This window comes from Schistocerca serialis, chromosome 4, assembly GCF_023864345.2.
Source record: "Schistocerca serialis cubense isolate TAMUIC-IGC-003099 chromosome 4, iqSchSeri2.2, whole genome shotgun sequence".
Taxonomy (NCBI): Eukaryota; Metazoa; Arthropoda; class Insecta; order Orthoptera; family Acrididae; genus Schistocerca; species Schistocerca serialis.
The window spans coordinates 749,877,236-749,900,090 of NC_064641.1; the positions used below are offsets into that span (position 1 = coordinate 749,877,236).

At 40.6% G+C, this 22,855-nt stretch overlaps 1 protein-coding gene across 1 annotated transcript in view; it reads left to right on the forward strand.

Moving 5' to 3' along the window:
• The window catches only part of LOC126473281 (proton channel OtopLc-like), a 129,138-nt gene that overhangs the window by 62,009 nt on the left and 44,274 nt on the right, over positions 1-22,855 (forward strand). Inside the window, exon 7 of the mRNA XM_050100236.1 lies at positions 12,173-12,296. Within this exon, the coding sequence (XP_049956193.1) occupies positions 12,173-12,296 (124 nt within the window). The remainder of the gene's footprint in view (positions 1-12,172; positions 12,297-22,855) is intronic.

A 22,855-nucleotide genomic window follows, 5' to 3' on the forward strand; every position in this document is an offset into this window, starting at 1 on the left:
CATTTTTTGATAACAAGCGTTTTCACAAGTAGTGAAAATTATTAAAGAGACGTCAGATAACTGCAGCACTTTCAATTTTCAAATACAAATCAGAGTACTCCCATAGAGTCTTGGGTTTGAATAAATGCCATACATGGCATGCGCTTTGGTAATCAGATTCTGTGACAATTCTACCACATGTTAACAAACTTTTAAAATTTTCAATCAGAGGTAAGTGGTCCTCCACGAAAACAGATTCGTTGCTCACATACTCATATGGGAATATACCTTTTTGATTGATTAAATTAAACTCGTTATCACCAGAAAAGTATTTCGTAATTATCTTGAGTTTCTTCGATTTCAAGTACGAGGTACGCTTTTTGAGCGAACATGTCAAAAAGTTTAACTTGTCTATTAATCGCAAATTTATACTAAATCACATTACTGTGCATTACTTTTCGTTAATGTTTTGAACGTCTCCACATTGAATAGTAGAATAGAAACAGGGCCTGGATTTAACATAATTTCTTCATCATCATTGTCATCAACTATATAATTATCTCTATGTTAATAGCCTCTACAGTTGCTTTGTGTGATAAGAAAAATTATGTAATACATTACAGGAGTTTAAAACATTGCCTTCAACACAAGTATTCACATAATACTGTCACTAAAGCAAGCGCCATGGATGAAACAATACCTTGTCACTAACGCACGGGAAGTATGAGTACAGGCAATGATTTTGAAAAAAAATTCTTCAAACTTATGAAGTGTTTTCGGCTAAAGAAAGCAAAATGCAAGAAAGCTGGTAGATACAAAACTAGCAAAATGCTGGAGCGATAAGTTTGGAGCGGCTGCACTGATTGCTAAACCTAATTTTAAAAGGAGTGTAATATTTAACGAAAATTTAGTTGGTATTGAACTAAATAAAGTTAATTTTGTGTTTTATAAACCAATAGCAGTAGAAATGGCCGTTTTAGATATATGAAAGACTCTTCTCATAGATTTTCATTATAAATACATACAGAACAAGCTTCCAGCAAAGCATCTGAAACTGTGTTACACTAAAACCGACAGCTCAGTTTATCATATTAAAACTTCCAATAATTATGAAGATATCAAGAATGATGTTCATAAATGGTTTGACACTTCAGGCTACCTTGTAGATAACAAATATAATATCCCACTTCTGAATAAGAAGGTGGCAGGATTATTGAACGATGAATTAAATGGAGATCCCATAACTGAATTTATCAGTCTGTGAGCTAAGCTGTACGCTCTCCAGCCTGAGTGACAACGTGTAATGCGTAGGGCGAAAGGTGTCAAGGAGTCTTCCATTAAAAAGTTGACCATTGATGATTACAGAAACTGTGTACAAAATTCAGATGTTAAATCTGCCACATAGTATGTTATGCAATCGAAAAGCCATGTAGTACACACTATTAAACAACACTGACTTGCCAGTTCAGTATGATACACGATCTGCACTTGCAGTTAAAACTAGTAATTTTTTGAAGCCGCTACCGCCTAAAAAAAGATAATGATAATGATAATGTCTGATTTCTGACTGCTGGAAAACATTAAATGTGCTTTGTAACTGATTTATTATGATTTTGACTGAAATAATGTGTGACAACAAAAAATATGTTTTGTAACTGATTTATGTATATTCTTTGTAACTAAGTGAGAATGGAAACAAAATAAACATAGGATGTGATCTGGAACTAATTTATTGTGAGAAAATAAAAATACGTATTACATTAATTTTGTTTCGTTTCATCAGAAAGTTCGTTTCTGTCACCTCTACAGTTCATTTTAGTAGGAGGTGGACCATCAATCTGACAACGTGCATTTACGTTATAATGCTTATAACAATGCTGATACTTAGAAATAAGAACATCGTTCTTAAGAACTTGTGTCCATCTCCGAAAGTCATGTAAAATGTCACATATAGAGGGTAACAGTGTGTAGGAAACAAATAACAGTCCACCGCATTCACATGCTGACATTCGAAAAGTTTCTTATAAATTTCAAAAAGTAGTTTACAAACATTTTTCGATTTAATCCGTACGAATAAGAAGTTAGTGTCAGAATCAGCCACAATAGTAGTAACTCCATCTTTCTTTCTAGCACAACAGTCGAATCCATAGTTTTCCAGTAGGAGCTTTTTGACATCTTCAGGAATAATTTGTTGCAGGATACTTAGGACGAATGGGCACAGTAAGTTTTGTGAAAACAGTAGCGCTTTACAGTCACTGTTCTCTTTTAGTAGTGATTGTACGAAAGAGTTCAGTGCACTGAAAGAGGCTTCTGTGTCCAGAACTTGTAGTAGATATTCACTTCCAGCACTTAAATTTACGACTTACACTCTCACTGATTGATCGTCTGAATTGGCATTAATTATCATAACTTTGTTCATGACCTTCTGTTTTTCCCCTCTCCTTTGGCGATAAAGAACGGTAATGATGAAATGATTGTAGCACTTCCTTTTATGTTTGTGTACACTTTGCAGCCTGATTGGTTGATGGAGTTATTAATGAAATATGAATGACCAAGCAGTAAGCTATTGTATTTTTTGCAAATGCTTTTTTTTTTTGTTTCTGTTTCGATCTCCGTGCTAACGATGGAAAATTTCAGAGTTTCGTCTTGGTGTGAACAGTCAATGAAAAATATGGGACAGTTCTGGAACTCGATACAGTTCATGTGTCGGTTTCCTCGTCTTCTTAAACCACTCTCTCTATAATACAGTGACTGAAAATATGCATACATTTCAAATGCTTGAGCAGTAGTCTTCGTGTCAAAATCGACAGAAAAATTCTTCTCTGGGAATTTAGATGAATTTAAATACACGTTCAAGTCTGATATGATTATTTTGTCGAATAAACTAGAGTTGGTAGTAATCGAATTTCGGTCTGAATGAAAAGCCAATGTCATATAACTTGCTGTTCCAAGAGTTGTATTAAATTTAATTTGCCATGTCCATGAGCTGGTTTCTGGCGCAATTCTTTCAATTAGACCACAGTGAGGTATCACCTTTTAAGATGTTCCACAGTGATATTTGTTGCTTTTTATAAACTTCTACATGTGGCATTTTCCAGAGTATTTTCTCCAGTTACGTTTTTTATTTGGTATCTGCTTTATCTGAGACAATACAATTAATACATTGTCTACTACGAATCAGTACCAGTTCAAGACAAGCGTCTAAAATAATCTTTTTGCTAACCTTGCAAAGCTTCAAATCATTTTAAGCGGAATGCAAAAATTAAAACGTCCATCGTCTTCGACTAACTCTTTCATTTCGCTTCTTGTCCCACATCCGGCATTTTGTGATGCGTTTTCTTCACTTGGTGTAAAAGATACATATCCTTTCATTAACGTTGCAATTTCTGGATTAAGTACATGGTTGATAATTTAGTTATTGAGACGGTGTTGAATACCCGAAAATAGATAAAGTGCAGAGTTTTTTGTTAACTCATTATCAGTATCTTTCCCCTTCCCTTCTGTGTTGACAAATCGTCCTTCTATATACAGTTGACTCTCAGAGGGCAGCAGGTAAGTGCTTTCATTTTGTATAACAATTGATATGAAATCGTTCTGAGCAAAAGCCTGTTGACCAAAAGCTTTATGCTTATGATACTGAAGACGAGGAACAGAGTTTTCGACGAGAATTTTTTCTCGTATATTCATAATTTTTTCTCTCTCTTCTTCTTAGTTTCCTCCTGTTTGATCAATTAAAGTCGAAAGACTCGATTGAGAGCTTGCATAGGGAGGTCTCAGTATTTATTTTACTCTATATCCCAGTCATGACAGTATTTTTCTATTGCCTAGAGGCCGGCCGAAGTGGCCGTGCGGTTAAAGGCGCTGCAGTCTGGAACCGCAAGACCGCTACGGTCGCAGGTTCGAATCCTGCCTCGGGCATGGATGTTTGTGATGTCCTTAGGTTAGTTAGGTTTAAGTAGTTCTAAGTTCTGGGGGACTAATGACCTCAGCAGTTGAGTCCCATAGTGCTCAGAGCCATTTGAACCATATTGCCTAGAGTTTCCTCTTCTTTGCTTTTATTGTTGTTACTGCTAACACTGTCAAGGTATCTGGTGTCTTTGTTTATGCAGGCACCCTGTTTGTCTGCGATACCCATTCCGTTTCTTTTTTTAGCATATTCTCCTCAAATGCAAGCGAAAAGTTATTTCTTTTCCCGTCAAAATCGACAGGAATTCCGTCTTGATCTCTAATTGCTACACTGAATTCTAAAACATATATTGCAAGTATTGGCACGTAAATGGACAAATTAGGCGTTTCCACAATCTTATATCATGGTGGTACAGCCGGTGCAAACTGATGTAATGTGCAAATAGTTTCCCCATTGTGAAATGAGCCACTGGAGATGTTACAGTCAACAAGGAAGACATTAACACTTTGAATGTTAACTGGATGTGCAGCCGACTTCAAGACATTTTTATCAACTACAGTATCTGCGAAACCTAAAACTGAGCCTGTGTTGTCAGGGAGATGAAAATCTATAGTCACATTATTCCTAATCTGGCATCGACTCGGTGACTTTTTATTGTAGATAATATGTAAATGTACTTGATAATTTGTCTTACTCGTCGAGCTATCACTGTCAACTTTCAAGTTGTATGCATCAATTTCTCTTAATAACGTTGAAAAAATATCATGCAATTTGTATGTTCCATGTTTCAGGATGACTTTATCCAAAATTTCTAGATCACCTATACAGGGTGAGTCACCTAACATTACCGCTAGATATATTTCGTAAACCACATCAAATGCTGACGAATCGATTCCGCAGACCGAACGTGAGGAGAGGGGCTAGTGTAATTGGTTAATACAAACCATAAAAAAATGCACGGAAGTATGTTTTTTAACACAAACCTACGTTTTTTTAAATGGAACCCCGTTAGTTCTGTTAGCACATCTGAACATATAAACAAATACGTAATCAGTGCCGTTTGTTGCATTGTAAAATGTTAATTACATCCGGAGATATAGTAACCTAAATTTGACGCTTGAGTACCACTCCTCCGCTGTTCGATCGTGTGTATCGGAGGGAACCGAATTACGTAGGGATCCAAAGGGAACGGTGATGGATCTTAGGTACAGAAGAGACTGGAACAGCACATTACGTCCACATGCTAACACCTTTTAATTGGTCTTTTTCACTGACGCACATGTACATTACCATGAGGGGTGAGGTACACGTACACACGTGGTTTCCGTTTCAATTACGGAGTGGAATAGAGTGTGTCCCGACATGTCAGGCCAATAGATGTTCAATGTGGTGGCCATCATTTGCTGCACACAATTGCAATCTCTGGCGTAATGAATGTCGTACACGCCGCAGTACATCTGGTGTAATGTCACCGCAGGCTGCCACAATACGTTGTTTCATATCCTCTGGGGTTGTAGGCACATCACGGTACACATTCTCCTTTAACGTACCCCACAGAAAGAAGTCCAGAGGTGTAAGATCAGGAGAACGGGCTGGCCAATTTATGCGTCCTCCACGTCCTATGAAACGCCCGTCGAACATCCTGTCAAGGGTCAGCCTAGTGTTAATTGCGGAAATTGCAGGTGCACCATCATGCTGATACCACATACGTCGACGCGTTTCCAGTGGGTCATTTTCGAGCAACGTTGGCAGATCATTCTGTAGAAACGCGATGTATGTTGCAGCTGTTTGGGCCCCTGCAATGAAGTGAAGACCAATGAGGTGGTCGCCAGTGATTCCGCACCATACATTTACAGTCCACGGTCGCTGTCGCTCTACCTCTCTGAGCCAGCGAGGATTGTCCACGGACCAGTAATGCATATTCCGTAGATTCACTGCCCCGTGGGTTGTGAAACCCGCTTCATCGGTAAACAGGTAGAACTGCAACGCATTCTCTGTTAATGCCCATTGACAGAGTTACACTCGATGATTAAAGTCATCACCATGTAATTGCTGATGTAGCGACACATGAAACGGGTGAGAGCGGCGACGATGCAGTATGCGCATGACACTACTTTGACTCAGTCCACCGGCTCTCGCAATGTCCCGTGTACTCATGTGTGGGTTCATGGCAACAGCAGGTAACACACCAACTGCACCCGCTTCTCTTGTGATTGGCCTGTTACGGACCCGTTTGCGTGCTACGACCATACCTGTTGCATACAGTTGGCGGTAGATGTTTTGCAATGTGCGGCACATTGGATGCTCTCTGTCCAGGTACCGTTCTACATACACCCTGCAGGCTTCAGCTGCATTTCGTCGACACTCGCCATAGATGAGTATCATCCCCGCCTTTTCAGAGTTCGAATACACCATGGTCACAGTTCCTACAACACTACACTATCACAGACGTCTGGTAACACGGCGTACTACAGTTGGTCTGCGTGCGGAGACGAATGCAGAATAACAATAGCAGCAAGCGCTACATGCGGACGCAGCGACAGCTACACCAAACCACAACAGTGCACTACAGCCACACTCGTAAACACGGTCGTCATCGTAAATATGTCCCTGCAGATGCTGCTCGCCGACCGTGGCCCGTGTTTGTTACAACACGCAACTGAACGTCGAAGGTTTCAAGCGTCAACTTTAGGTTACAATATCTCCGGATGTAATTAACATTTTACAATGCAACAAACGGCACTGATTACGTATTTCTTTATATATTCAGATGTGCTAACAAAACTAACGGGGTTCCATTTAAAAAAACGTAGGTTTGTGTTAAAAAACATACTTCCGTGCATTTTTGTATGGTTTGTATTAAACAATTACACTAGCCCCTCTCCTCACGTTCGGCCTGTGGGATCGGTTCGTCAGTATTTGATGTGGTTTACGAAATATATCCAGTGGTAACTTTAGGTGACTCACCCTGTATAGTTGTCGAGGTAGAAATTATATTTACATATGTAACATTGTGGATGTAATTATATATGAAAACGTTCAGAAGAGCAATTTCGTAAGCGTGTAGGGATAAATTTAACACAGGATTGAAGATAGCAGTTGGAAGCGAAATTTTACTCATCAGACTTAACATTACGCCATATTCAATGTTCATTTTTAGATGACAACAGTGTCCAACAAGAGTGGCTGTTCTATTTAGAATTCAGAAACTTTAAACATAAATGACCACCTTTCTGGCTGTTAAGTGACTGAAAGGTATTGTAGTTACATTTTATCATACAGTTTTTCAGATATCTTACTATTTGTGGAGGAGATGGTAAAGTTTCAATGCTATCGAAATTGTAGACAATATTAACCTTTTTTTGGAAGTTACCAAGTGTGAACCTGGTTCCTCATTGGTATTGAGATTAATAACTGCACTCTCAGAGGTTTTAGGCCTTTAAGGTGAAGTATCTCTCACAAAGACACATCGAAAGCTTTTTAGCGTAGTGGTGTAAGTTGGTAAGTGGTCTTGTAGAAAGATTGTTTATGGAGAATTTCTTTTCTCGTTCCATTTCTACCTGTTAAGTGCAGACCGAAACCATTTTTCCTGTATGGATCTAAGTTCAGACCTTTCCCTTCACGCAAAGCAAATGCCTCAAGTACACTATGAAGCCTCAACACTTCATCTAACTGCTTTCCATCACTTTTCACATCATTAACAGCCTTAGCAATTCCAACCACACCTCCCGTTAGTCCTGTGAATGCCGATAAATCGGAAAATATTGGAATTAGAGGTATTATTCCACCTTTTTTTGGGATTGGGTAATATTCGCTCTATATCGAGTAATTTCTCCATGCCTTTCGTCGGTGCGATTTGTGAAACAGTTTAACGAGCGGCTTTCAAAACTGTCATCAGATTACTGCCTGGCTTCGCATACTTAAGACCACTTCGAACTTCTTTAATTATATTATTCAGTACACCACCAGCTGTTTTAAACCTTTTTTTTAATTACCATCCTCCTTTTAAATTTGGCTTTCATTGCACCTGTCACAGCTGAAGCAGCTAACTACTCCTTCAAAGCGGTATCTTTTGCTTTTACTCAGCCCCATCCTTTTGTAGCCAGAATTCGGTCTGTTTGATGTCTGTCAGGCAAACTGTCTGGGTGAGCTGCGTACGCTATGTCACGTTCTCTACACGCTTCATTTGATGGATTCATACCAATGTCACCTCTTTTGAGCCGTTCCTCTGACTTTGTCCCTGGACCGCTGTACGAGTAACCGGACAAATGAAATTCGACAGGTAACTTCTTAATAATGGGCTTAAGAAGAAGCTACCATCCTTCTTCTTCTTCCTCTTCTTTTTCTTTTTCTTGTTGTTGTTGTTGTTGTTGTGACACTTCTTCGTTGCTAACTAAAGACCCGTCTTTTAAATTAGAAAGCTCTCTTATATTAGCAATTGTAAGACGGGAAGACTTTTTAGTATGACTGAAATGGACTTCAGGAAGCATGTGCTTCGACTTCCTATTAGTCCTATTACTGAACGCAGAGATGGACTGTTAGAGCAAGATCGTAGACATGGTGATCTATTTCCTGATACGATTAGATGTATACTAGCAGGCCCTTCCAACTGCGGAAAAACAAATGAAGTTGTTAATCTTCTAATTTAATAAAACGGTCTCAAACTTAAAAACAACAATACGAGTAAAAATTTCTCGAAGAAGTCTTAAAGACCCTAAGTGATATTGTGTATTTTACTGTTTCCGGTTAGGAAGATGTAATTGCGCCCTATCAAGCATGCCCGCTTTCAGTTTTTATCGTTGATGAAATTGCTTGTGACAAACAAGATCACACGAAATCTTACTTTTCCGTGGGTCCTCATTATGGTGTAGACAGCTTCTATATATGTCAAATAAACAGTAAAATTCCGAAGCAGTTAATCAGAGATAATAGTAATGTTACTTCCCTCTTCAAGCAAGATGAGCGTAATTTAAAGCATGTATTCAGTGATCATGTTAATCCCGATATAACATTCAATTAATTCCTTGAAATGTGTAGGCGAGCATGGAGTGGGAACACCTATGACTTCTCATTACTAGCAAAGATGATGATTTAAACAATGGCCGTTAATTCTGACAATTATATTTGTATTTAACTTGGTAGCTTTAACCAGTACAGAGTGTTATCGCTGTAGCCTCTGCAAATGCAATATCATCGAACATCAGCGGCAGCAGCAACAGCAACACTCTGTTGCTGGTGCTAGATCCTCATTACAGCAATGACATTGCTAATAAAAAGTATGTGGATTCAAAATTACACTCATACTCCGACGTTATTACAGGTCCTGTCGGTAAAGTACATCGGTTATGTCAGAAATAATGGACACGAATGGTGAAGGCCTGCCGCCTAGAGGAAAAGTATACCAGAATTCTGAAACAAAATCTTATACTGATACTCTCTTGGCAAAATTATTGCCGCAAATGGCTTCTTTCTTTTGAACCACATATGCCACTGATACAGAAGTATATTTCAATAATAAACGTTTAAGTGTTTTTCATGATCCTACTGAGAATCATGACACTTGCACAAAAGCTTATGTAGACAAAGCGGTGTAAAAAGAAACACATTAGATGTAACTGAAGGTTCACTTAAGGTCAAGAAACGTAAAAATATTGGTAAATTAGCAGATCCCGCAACTAATCACGATGCAGCTTCGAAAAAATATGTGGATGACACTCGAAGAAGGATTGAAAATTCTGTGCAGCGTGTGAGAGAAAAAGTCGATTCTGAGTTGGCAAAGCCGCAAAGGAGTGACACAGTAATAAAAAATTATGTTGATCTTTGTTCCAAAAACTGTAAAATAAACTTAGCAGCTTCAGTGAGCTAAAAAGCAATATACGTGTCTCTATGGCTGTAAAGGTAGAAGAGTTTTTTGACCTGCTTAATGTAACAGAACGAGTTTTAGACGCTGAGAGCAAACCTATCACGTGAGCCGATTTTAGACTCAGATGTGAAAACGAAAGGATATTTTGAAAAGCTGTCAGTTCATTCTTAGAACTGACAGCATTCCTCCCGGAAATCCCAAGAAACTGGCTTACGTTTTACACAGTGGTCAATACATGTATATATTATCCTACGTTGGTGAAGTCATTTTGCGCTCTATTAGCCCAGATATTGAAACAATTGTCTTTGAACTGAATGGGAGCACCCACTAACTTTCGATGAACACTGAGATTGTTGTGCGCAAGGGAGTCAGATTCAAGTTCAGATGAATCGATCGCGTAATTGGAAGTAGTTCACTTCAGAATTCAACTACCGGATTATAGAAATTGAGGCAGTTACAAAAGTTCAGTTCAGGCGGTGACTGACCAGTTGACAATGACAACATGCTTCGGAATTCTCCTGTAGAAAGAAACATTAATCTTAAAATATAGGTCATCATAACTTGACAGAACATTCGAAGAAAACTATTAGATCTTCATAAAAGAGAAGCTCAAATCAAATCGTTTCTAGGGAAGACATTTAGACCCGTTTCACAGCCACAAAGAGAACTGATTTCTCTTAATAAAGGACGATTTCCGAAAAAAGAAAACATTAGCACTACCGCTCCTGCTGCTGCTGTTGATGCTGCTGCTGTTGATGCTGCTGCATGGGACGGCAACATCAATATGTGCGACGTTAAAGGATAAAAAAGTGAAAAGACACGATACACACCCGTAGCAGAGATTGCAGCAGGTCGACTGTTAGCTTCATATTTTAATAAACCAATAGATAGAACCCCTTACACTATGTGTGGCATCAGATTCGATCCGTCAGAAGGTGGAAGGATGACTGAAAACTCGCCAGTGGAAGGCGGTGGAAATGATTTAAATGAATTTAAAGATATCCGGGAACTAAGGGATTAAACAATTGACTGTTCAAAATCAGGCCTATGTATTACACCGCCCGTGATCTCCAAAAATTAAGCCAGAATTCTCAAAGCAATCAATGAGGCAGCATTACCTGCCCTTCAAACCTGTAAGTGCAGACAGTGGCTACGATACCCGCATCATATAGCCGTTGATTGCAGTCTCCAAAACATGACACCTCCCTGGCATCTTCTGCAGCAAACGACGACGACGACGACGACGACGGTGACGACGAAGAAGTCACTAGAGACAATGACGAAGAGACAAATACAAAAGTGACAAAGCAGCGGAAATCGAAAGTGAAATACATGCGGGAAAAAGAATGTGCTATGTACCTGGAAAAGAGGAAAATAAGGAAGAAGGAGAAAAAAGTTGGCGTTAAAGACTGGAAGAGCTACTCCAATAAATCACTTTTTGACTACATTCAATGGAATAACCCAAACGAAATTGTCGAACGTTTAATTTTCCTGCTTGCTTCAAAAACAGCCGTCAATAACTCGCATGAGAATGAAATTATTACAATAGAGGAAGAACTTCGAGAAGCTGCTATTATTTGTTAATATATGAAAATAAGTAATCCACCAGCTCTTCATTTCTTGTATGTTTGTAGAAATTTGTATGTACGCTACTTCTTCGATAAAAATTTCCACGCTTTAAAGTTCCTTGCTTAATACTACTGCAAATCTGGCGCCCGCTAATATACATCTGTGCGTGTGTGTGTATATGTGTGTGTGTGTGTGTGTGTGTGTGTGTGTGTGCGCGCGCATCGCACGTGCATAGTCCCGTTGGGCTGCTACCAAGCTACTGGAAGGCTGTGAGACTAGGGTGTGACGTCACAGGTACGTATATATGGGACGATGCCAAGCTTACGTACGCATATACGGCTCGAAAAGTGTGCAGAACACCCGTTACTATACTATTTATGTAGCGTACAATTTATTCTCACGTACCTGGTTCATGATTGAGACAAATTTAAATTTTTCTTCATTCTTCCTGGTATTATCAGACAGGGCACGAGGGAATCTGTGGTCATAGAACTTCGCTGTGCTAACATTTTCGGTCCCCTCTCTTCCTGCTGAACACCGCTTCAGTTCGTCATGCCGAACCATCTCGTGCACAGCAGATCGTAGGTCTACGTGTCATGCATTTCGAGTCACGAAGGAAAAGAGCTCGTGCGGCACACTGGATAGGTTTTTCTGCTTAATCAATCTCCCTCAGAGCAAATAATTACAAGCTCGAAGAAATCTGCGAAACATCAGAAGTACAAATTTTGACGAGAATATTCCTGTTTTCAAGTGCACGCAGTGAATATGATAAGTGTCCTTTGAATGTACGCTCGTACTCCCTTATGAAACATTATGAACATGTTCTGAATCGAAAATGCTTGATTTCCTTCCAGAGTTGAACTCAGTTGGAGGAGAGATCAACGCCACAATCACAACGACGGAGGCGTCTCCAGCTGCGCTGAACATCACGACACAAAATACAACCCTTCTGAATGCGACACATTCGAATGTCGGGAGGTTAGTACATGGATTATCCTACTCTCTCGTTTTAGCACATTTCCTGTTTGCAAGTGCATCGATGCCTTTGCCTATGCCCGTGTGTCTTGAGTGTTTCCCACTGCTAACATAAACGCTATGCTCGCCCCTAATGCCATACCTGTTTCCTTTCTTACATTATTAGAACGTAAGAGTTCACGGTCTTGCAGATCACCTTTCTCCACCTGTTTGATATTTAGAGCTGAAAGCACCGCCTTATTGTGAATATCTGTTGTGTCCTAAGCTTTTTCTTTGCGCTGGAAGATAGACGCTAAATATCCAGCATAAAAAAATTAAAAAGCCTGAGGAACTGTCATTAAGCCAGGAATGTAGGAATGCAATACGAACCCCTACGTATCGTTCCCGTAGGGGCCGCGAAACCAAGATTACACCAATTAAGAGGCGCTTTTACCAGGTATAGTATGGAACCGTAATTTTCCTATAGATGGTGCTAACCATCAGTAATCGGCCCTTGGGACCGCATCTCCAGCGCCATCTGCTTCCTGTAACGGCCGACGACGAATGTTAACAAATAGTAAACGAAGTTCCATACATCGGTATCTGTTTCAATCCCTTAAACATGTCGAGTTTTGTGCTTACGAAATACGATTTGCTGACTTCATTGGTTTTTAGTCGTCATTTGAAGAAAACTGCTGCAGAATCGCGTTGACTGCTTGTCGAAACTTTCGGCGAAGATGCTCTTGGGAAAACACAGTGTTCCGAGTGGTTCAAAAAATTCAAAAGTGGTGATTTTGACGTGAGAAACTACGAACAGGGGAAACCACCGAAAAAGTTCGAAGACAAAGAACTGCAGATCTTATGGGATGAAGATGATACTTAAACTCAACAGGAACTCGTGGACCAATTGAATGTGACGGAGAAAGCCGTTTCTGTTCGGTTTAAAGCTATGGGAAAGTTGCAGAATGTGGGAAAATGGGTTCGGCATGAACTGAATGAAAGACAACAAGCAAATCGAAAGACCACTCGTGAAATGCTGCTCGCGAGACACAATAGAAAGTCGTTTCTCCATCGAATAGTGACAGGTGATGAACAATGGATATATTTTGAGAATCCTAAGCGTCGTAAGCCATCGAGATCCACTGCAAGACCAAATCGTTTTGAAAAGAAGACAATGCTCTGTGTTTGGTAGCATCAGAAGGGCGTCATCTATTACGTGCCGCTAAAATCTGGTGAAACTGTCAACACTGATCGCTACTAACAGCAAATGATCAATTTAAACCGGGCATTACGTGGAAAACGATCAGAATATGGAAAAAGGTAACACAAAGTCATATTGCTCAATGGTAACGCCCCATCACACACAGCAAAACGGGTCAGGGATACCATTGAGGCCTTCCTTTGGGAAATACTAGGGCATGCGACTTACAGACTTGGCTCCGTCCGATTATCATCTATTTGCACCACTGGGACACGCTCTGGCTGAACAACGCTTCAGTTGGTATGAAATTGTACGAAAACGGCTCGCTTCAAGAGAAGAACTGTTTCTTTTTTTTTTTTCTTTTTTTTCGTGACATTCATAGTCTGCCGGTGGTTCCAGACTGAAGCGCCTAGAACCGCTCGACCACAGCGGCCGGCCGTCGTCTTGGTAATAATAGTAGTAGTAGTAGCAGTACTAGTGGTCGTTAGGAGCGCTTGGTACCCGTACATTAAAAGGGAAGGAAAGGAGATATTCCAGTACGTCTCCTCGCTTCCCCCTAGAATTTAGCCCCATGATTCTTCCCTGTATTTAATGAATTCTGTCACCTCAGTGTAAATGAGCCACGGCTGTCGCATGCAACAGCTGCAATGGAGCGTTCCTTAGGGACATCCGGAGGGTATGGAGATTGCGAGACGGAGCTCTGAGGACGACTTTTACAAATACCTCAGTAAGGCGTCCAAATCGCTTTGAAAAGAAGACAGTGCTCTGTGTTTGGTGGCATCAGAAGGGTGTCATCTATTACCAGCCGCTAAAATCTGGTGAAACTGTCAACACTGATCGCTACCAACAGCAAATCATCAATTTAAACCGAGCATTACGTGGAAAACGATCAGAATATGGAAAAAGGTAACACAAAGTCATATTGCTCAATGGTATCGCCCCATCGCACACAGCAAAACGGGTCAGGGATACCATTGAGGCCTTCCGTTGGGAAATACTGGGGCATGCGGCTTCCAGACTTGGCTCCGTCCGATTATCATCTATTGCGCTGGCTGAACAACGCTTCAGTTGGTATGAAATTGTACGAAAACGGCTCGCTTCAAGAGAAGAACTGTTTCTTTTTTTTTTTTTTTTTTTTTTTTGCGTGGCATTCATAGTCTGCCGGAGAGGTGGGAGAAATCTATAAATAGCAATGGAGGTTATTTTGAATAAAACATTGTTTATCAGTTTCAAACAACAGATTGGACCAAATTCCGCTTTCATACTTCTACACCTGGTAAACAATCACTGTTTCCACTTGTGATGGGCGAATCGAACGGGTAGAAATCATCTTACCTTCTGCAGAGTCCGCACTACACAAGCTGACAGGTAACGTTCTCCAGGGATTTCCTATATCCAAACCCATCCATCGGATGCAGAATGATCCTTCGCACCAAATCACTGTGCAGTGGCGTCGCATTTTTCACCACCTCAAACGCTTCTTAGTATTGGCTGCAGAAATTTGTGGTCTCTAAGGAACGCCACGACCAATGCACCCAACTCTTTTTAAACCCCTACCCACAGTCATAGAGACAGCGTCCTGCTTTTATCACTTTGGAACTGACGAGTGGTTACTGGTTCCATCCACTGATATCATGCGATTTTTTACTGCCACTCTCCTTAATGCTGGATGGTTCTTGACAATGAGTATATGGGGTCTCGTTGGTCCTGGTTTAGCTATGGTTGTTCCTCCTCGTTTCCACTTCGCAATCATATCACCAACTTGGTCAGCTGACCGACCCATTTGTTGTTGCTGTTTCTGTACCAGCAACGCAACACTCTTCGCCACCTATTATAATGACCGTCCACTTCTCTCAACATTTCACGTTACAGAGGCGTGTCCGAAAACTTTTGATTGGCTAGTGTATCTTAAATGCATTAGTTCGGGCAGAAGATGGCCGTGGTCGTAGCCCTCTTGTTAACGTGTTCGAGGTAGCTCCCGTTCGGACGGGATGATAGAACAGAAAGTCTTGTACATTGACTGAACATACACACATACAGTTCTCTCCCATCCGGCTAGTACATCCAATAAACGTAGCTTCCACATCTCTCCTTCTGAACAGTATGTTTAGAGACGATACTGCTTTATGTGATTAACAAATTGCTGCAATGCTGTTTCTACGTGACCCGTACGTTGAGAGCTTGTTCCTCAAAATTCCCTGTGAACAACCTTCCCGTCGACATTGCGGATCTCATGACAGTATTCATCACGGTACGGGTGATCCAACCAGCCCTCTGAACGCACTCCCGTAAAAAGTGACATCACGTCGAAACTAATACTTACGTGGTTGATCAGTACCTCTCTGTGTTCAAATTGTAGGACGCAGTGCGGCAGAAATTAGATTCCAGGACTGAGTCAAAACATCGAATTCATGTGTTCTCTCATGGCAGGGCCACCTTTCCCTAAGCTAGATCAGGTCACATAAACGACGTTTTCGCCGTGCCTATCATACTTGCAGATTAGAAAATTGCTGGGCTCCAGACGCAGATGGGACAAGCATCGGTTAAAAGAATAATTCTGTGTACCCACATCGATCTCATTCCTTCCACTACTATATGCACTTAGCCTCTCTTACGGAGCTATAAAATTGTCGCTGATCATCTACCTTATACAACACAATCAACATGGTGTATTTTAGCCGTTTACTCAGTACATCAAGAAGTTATTGAATATAGAGTCTATAAACAACACGAAGCAACTCATAGGTGTTGTATCGATTAAATGTCCATCATAAATGTTTAAGTATCTTTAAAACGTACGACTATACCAGAACCTTTATTCCGTATTGAATAGGTACATATATATAACAGTCAAATAAAAGGAAAAAATACTGAAATATGCAAGAGTTTCTCACATAATTTTCCTTGTATTAAGATTACGGCAATGTCCTTCACACGCCCTATCGCCCTTTTTTTACTTTGTTAGTAGTTGTTGTAGTTGTTAGTAGTTGTTGTAGTTGTTAGTAGTTGTTGAAGATCATCTACTTCAGGCATTTTCTTCTGATACTAAACACTCTTAGTTGTCAGAAACTCTTTATAACTATTCAAATATGTAGGATAAGCCACAGAACTTATCTCACGTCATGAAAAATGAGAAAATTCTAAATCCCACCCCCTTACGCGTCTCTCTCTCTCTCTCTCTCTCTCTCTCTAGTCTTCAGCTCTGAGGTTGCTTTTTAGCAGTACGCCATTTCCCTCATCTGACTGCCTTTCATTCCATTTCCATGTATGTAGTACATCCTACATCACGCATAATCTGCTGTACTTTGGTCGTTCCTGCATTTCTTTCCCTCAAAAGCTCCTTCTGCTATTGTTCTAATCATGTTGTATCTTAAAATTACGCGCAACACTAGAAATATCTTATAAATATCGTCTCTACAAACTTTTACATTTATAATAACGAATACTTTAAACGAAAGGGCTTTTAGGAATGTAAACTATATTTCACGTCCCTATCCTCTATCTTAAAATAATAATTTTTATCTAATTAGAAATATCTCCAGATTACACATAAAGTTCGTTAATGTAAAATAGTATAAATATTCCCTTGCTTTATTTAGTATTTAGGTTCTCGTGCTTGATATTCGATGAGAATCGTTTACTTAGTTATTGTTTCATTGCTCCCGTACCTGATATTATTGTAATGTAATGCAACCCAACTTCATAATGACTTTTTCAGTGTCACTGTGTTTGTCGTTTTAAAACGGTCATAACTAGTACTTTACATATGTGCTCGACTAACTGTCATGACTGTTACTGATTTGTTTAAGACAATTTTTACAGAGCTTTGTGAAGTTTGTAAATCGTTGATGTGCTCTACGCTATCTTCGGTTTGAATCAACAAGTATGATCGTAATCAGTATTCTGCCCAGGCTGTATATAACGCTCTGATAAAAAGGGTTCAGTATAATGTCACCTACGCTAAATATCTTTGTTGACCAAAATCAATTCGAACTACAACGCCCCTCTGGCGGATTCGGATTAACACAAAATGCTTCAGATCCAACTAGGTAAGTCTCTGAAATCGCCTTATGGTTGCCTTTCCCATTATACCTGACTGAAATGAACAACATAATACATTCATACATTCGCATTTATACTTACAAAACGATTTATACCACTAAATACATACAGAGAGATAAATACAAAAATGCTAGAAAAATCTACTGTAATAACGATTACTGAGAAGCTAACGTTCTGTTATTGTGTATGAATAAGTGGACAAGTATCTCAATTACGTTTTTATGTGGCTGTTATGCAAAGAGTAAGTGAACAGAAATGCTTTTTTGGTGTGTGTTAGCAAATCGATGAAGTTGATTATTTTAAATGCCGGTCGCACATGACAGCGTGAATTCTAGTCAGAGTTAATCTTTGTGACAGAGATTAATACTTAAATTTAGTGAATGACATTGTAACTTCTGTAGGAATTCTGAATTCGACATTTCTGTCAGCTGCATGTAAGTTTCCTTTATATTTCACAAGATTTAATTTCATACTTATAAGCAAAAGTTAACGTTGCCTTTAATTTCATTTATCACTTCCTCGAAGGTATTTAACAAATTTATTACAGTAATGGGAAGTTGCTGCAAAATTGTGGAAAAAGATAATACTCTTCGCACAAACTCTAAAGTTAACGCAGCTCAACTTCAAATAACACTTCGTGGCTTCCCCAGCGTACAGTTTAATAGCAAAGTGCATCGCAAATAAATTCTTTAACTGTTTGCAAGTAGGTTGTAGATAGGGTATGTCGGGTTAGTAAATTCAGGAGATGCAGGTTTTGCCCACACAACGATGACGTCTGCGTAACTGAGTATAACTGGTAGACTGTTTATTAATTCACTTAAACCAAAAAACTGGAAGCATAGGCCCTCATCCTGTTTATTTAGACTTTTGAAAACAGTCCACAGTGCGATGTTCAGAACAAATGGTTCAAATGGCTCTAAGCACTATGTGACTTAACTTCTGAGGTCATCAGTCGCCTAGAACTTAGATCTAATTAAACCTAACTAACCTAAGGACGTCACACACATCCATGCCCGAGGCAGGATTCGAAGCTGCGAACGTAACGGTCGCTTGGTTCCAGACTGTAGCGCCTAGAACCGCACGGCCACTCCGGCCGGCAGAACAAATTCAGTCGATTTCCACTGGTAGTTCCGCAGTACAGTGATATTCACGGCGTCTCTCTTGTCTTATCTATCACAGAAATTTGTTCGGTTTGCTGCTCGAATAAAGCACGATATAACAGCACTCTCCTGATGTGGTTGTTTCGGATTATTGAGTGTCTGGCGTATTTCGGCTTCTTCTTCCTGCAGTCCTCTGCGAATATCTTGAAATACTTACGTCTTGGGTTCTTTTCCAGGGTCGCGTTTCTTGCACTTCCTCTCCTGCATTTACCTTCAAAACCAATCATATTCTCAATGTATTAGTAATTACAGCAACAAATGTGCAGCAATCTCTTTCATAATGTTTTAATTTCTACTCGCCTCGCCTGTAAATTTACAGTGATCTACATCTCATAACACTGTCCCTGATAACTTGCAAACTTCTCCTCTTTCCACTAAAAATGAAAGTGATTGTTTTGCACAAACTAATTAAATTTTGGAAAATCTACCCCACTTTTGTTCCCGAACGTCTTCCTACCTCCAAGTCCCACTGATAGACGATTTACTTCTCAGCCATCACTTCCTCACTTACAATTTTTTGATACCCAGATAATATATTCTCTAATGGGCAGAGGCTTCTGGAAATATACAGAAGATATACATAGAATGACAATGGAAATACTATTTTTATTGACCTACATAAAAATTGCTCATTACATGTTCACACACATAAAGCCATAATAAAACTATATAAAATTTGAAAGAAAGAAGAAAGAGGACAAATACATACAATTTTACAATGCATCTCTAAAGGATATCAAATTGGTAGGGCGGCTTTTCCTTGATCTTTGAACGACCTAGACCTTCCCATCACAGTTTGCCCTCAGGGGCTACGTTGCCGTACGAGTATATTCGTCGTACGCTAAAGAGTTTTTGTGATGTTTCTAGCCTAATTCACACATCAAAATAAGTTTTGCATCACCTCGGTTCCGAAAGATCCGGAAACTGTACATAAAATTGGAATAGAGATCAACATAAAGATCATTTCCGTCCGTTTTTATTGCTCATGAAAACCACACATTGCATTTTGTACCACCAGACAGCGAGACTTTCAGAGGTGGAGGTCCAGATTGTTGTGATCACCGGTACATCTAATACCCAGTAGCACGTCCTCTTGCACTGATGCATGCCTCTATTCGTCGCGGTATAATATCCACTAGTTGGTTGGTTGTTTTCGGGGAAGGAGACCAGACAACGATGTCATCGGTCTCATCGGATTAGGGAAGGACGGGGAAGGAAGTCGGCCGTGCCCTTTGAAAGGAACCATCCCGGCATTTGCCTGGAGCGATTTAGGGAAATCACGGAAAACCTAAATCAGGAAGGCCGGACGCGGGTATACACTAGTTCATCAAGGCACTGTTGGTCAAGATTGTCGCACTCCTTAACGTCGATTTGGCGTAGTTCCCTCAGAGTGGTTGGAGGGTCACGTCGTCCATAAACAGCCCTTTTCTATCTATCCCACACATGTTCGATAGGCTGGCCACTCTATTCGAGCGATGTCGTTATCCTGAAGGAAGTAATTCATAAGATTTGCACGATGGGGTCGCGAATTTTTGTCCATGAAGACGAATGCCTCCCCAATTTGCTGCCGACATGACTGCACTATCGGTTGGAGGATGGCATTCACGTATCGTACAGCCGTTACGGCGCCTACCGTGACCACCAGCGTCGTACGTCGGCCCCACATAATGCCACCCAAAAACTGTAGGGAACCTGCACCTTGCTGCACTTGCTGGACAGTGTGCCTAAGGCTTTCAGCCTGACCGGGCTGCCGCCAAACACGTTTCCGACGATTGTCTCGTTGAAGGCATATGCGACACTCATCGGTGAAGAAAACGTGATGCCAATCCTGAGCGGTCTATTCGTCATGTTCTTGGCCCCATCTGTACCGGTCTGCATGGTGTCGTGGTTGCAAAGATGGACCTCGCCATGGACGTCGGGAGTGAGGTTACGCATCATGCGCATAGTTTGAATCGTAACATGACGTCCTGTGGCTGCACGAAAAACATTGTTCAACACGATGGCGTTGCTGTCAGGGTTCCTCCGAGCCCTAATTCGTAGGCAGCGGTCACCCACTGCAGTAGTAATCCTTGGCCGGCCTAAGCGAGGCATGTCGTCGACTGTATCTGTCTCTCTGTATCTCCTCCAACTACGAACAACATCGCTTTGGTTCACTCCGAAACGTCTGGCCACTTCCCTTGTTGAGAGCCCTTCTTGCCGCAAAGTAACAACGCGGACGCGATCGAACCGCGGTAATGACCGTCTGGGCATCGTTGAAATACAGACAACACGAACCGTGTACCTCCATCCTGGGGGGAATGACCGAAAATGATTGGCTGTCGGACCCCCTCCGTCTAATAGATGCTGGTCATGCATGGTTGTTTATATCTTTGGGCGGTTTCAGTGACACCTCTGAACAGTCAAAGGGACTGTGTCTGTGATACAATATTCACAGTCAACGTCTGTCTTCAGGAGTTCTAGGATCCGGGACTACGCAAAACATTTTTGATGTGTGTACTAATAAAACGTTTGATTTACATATATATAATTCTTCAGGATTGAATTACCAGTTTACTTACAATAAATTAAGGACAATATACCTACCAACATATGATGTAAACAGATCTGAGAGAGATCTGATATGCTCAAGGGTAAATTAGTGTTGTACTTGTGATGATCTCAATTCCTGCCCCACATTTCTTTCATTTCACATCTAACAAGCTACCGTCACAAACATGTTATCATGCGCTGAGTCTGAAACCTGACGGGCTGTGGTGGAAACAACAATTGAGAGACCGTCCACAAAACTCTGTGAGGGTCAGAGGTGTGCATTATCATGCTGCTCTACTGAACAGTTCTCCAGGATATGAAGTAGATTTCTCGCATACCACATCATCGTAAATGCGACCTGGTTTGGAACAGGGAGTCCAGTTTTCGACACCGTCCCATGAAATGATGCCTGGCACACTGATGCCATGCTTTTCAACAGCAGCGCAAGGAAGGTGGTGCAACGGACAGGTGATTGGAATCGTCTTCGGGAGAAACATATTTCAAAACTCACTTTTCTTGATTTGGACGAATATTTTTTGCACTAAGACCTCGAACGATTTCTTTGATGTACGGCACATACACACAGTCTGAATGTCAAGAAAGGACTTCAAATCTGTCCACTCATCACGTCTTCTCCATGCTTGGTTTCAGTGCAAGGTAATGCGCAGGGCAGCCAAAATTTGAGTTACCTCTAGAAGGATATCATCTGTATTTGATCTTATATGTCCTAACATACTCAGTATCATTTACTGCCACTCATGCAACGTTAACTGCGCAGAGGACTAACCAGGTACATCGTATTTTCTCCATATAGGTTTAAATATCATTTTTGAAATCAATTGTCTATTGGCTCACATATATGAATAGTACTGCGGGTCACTAACAGTGGAAATGGAACTGTATGGAGCGTCCATTGTCCCTGTAAGCTGTACATAATTATTTCAACAAGGGCTATGTTTCACAAGTTATTTATTTCTACCTAGAACCACCACAAAATCCAGACAATACCATGAAAAACAGTACAGAAAACTACACCATAAGGGAGACAGAAAAGTTGAGGCTAGGCGGAAACTAAGAACCACTACCAGTATCGCGTATGAATTGGCCAGTAATGTCCTAACAAGGGACAAATATTTTGATGACAGAGCAGTTACCATCCATCACACCCATGTCACAGGGGGTTTGACTACCATATGCCTCAGGTTGTAAATACTACAACAGTATACCAACATTCTGAGCTTTCCGAGAATGCTGCACTAGCAGCAATTGCCAAATTGCGCAATTTCACGATTTTCCTTCTAATATCATCGTCTCTCCTTTATAATGTGATCCTTCCCTAACAAAGTTCATCCGCGGTTACTAAACTACACGGTGGTTATCGTGGGGACTGTGCGAAAGGCCAAGCCGCGACGCTGACGCCACAGCCGACGTTATCACCATTCACTAGCCAGGCACTGCCATATTCCATTGCGTTGTGTCTTACACTGGATGCAAGGTTGTTTACTTGAGTCCGATCGTTTTTGGTTGGTGACTATTAAGTGCGGGGATACGTTATTAGTAGCATTTTATTGAGGATCTTGAGAGAGTGTCTTGAATTGTTGTCAGCGAAAAATAATAATTTGTTGTGCAAC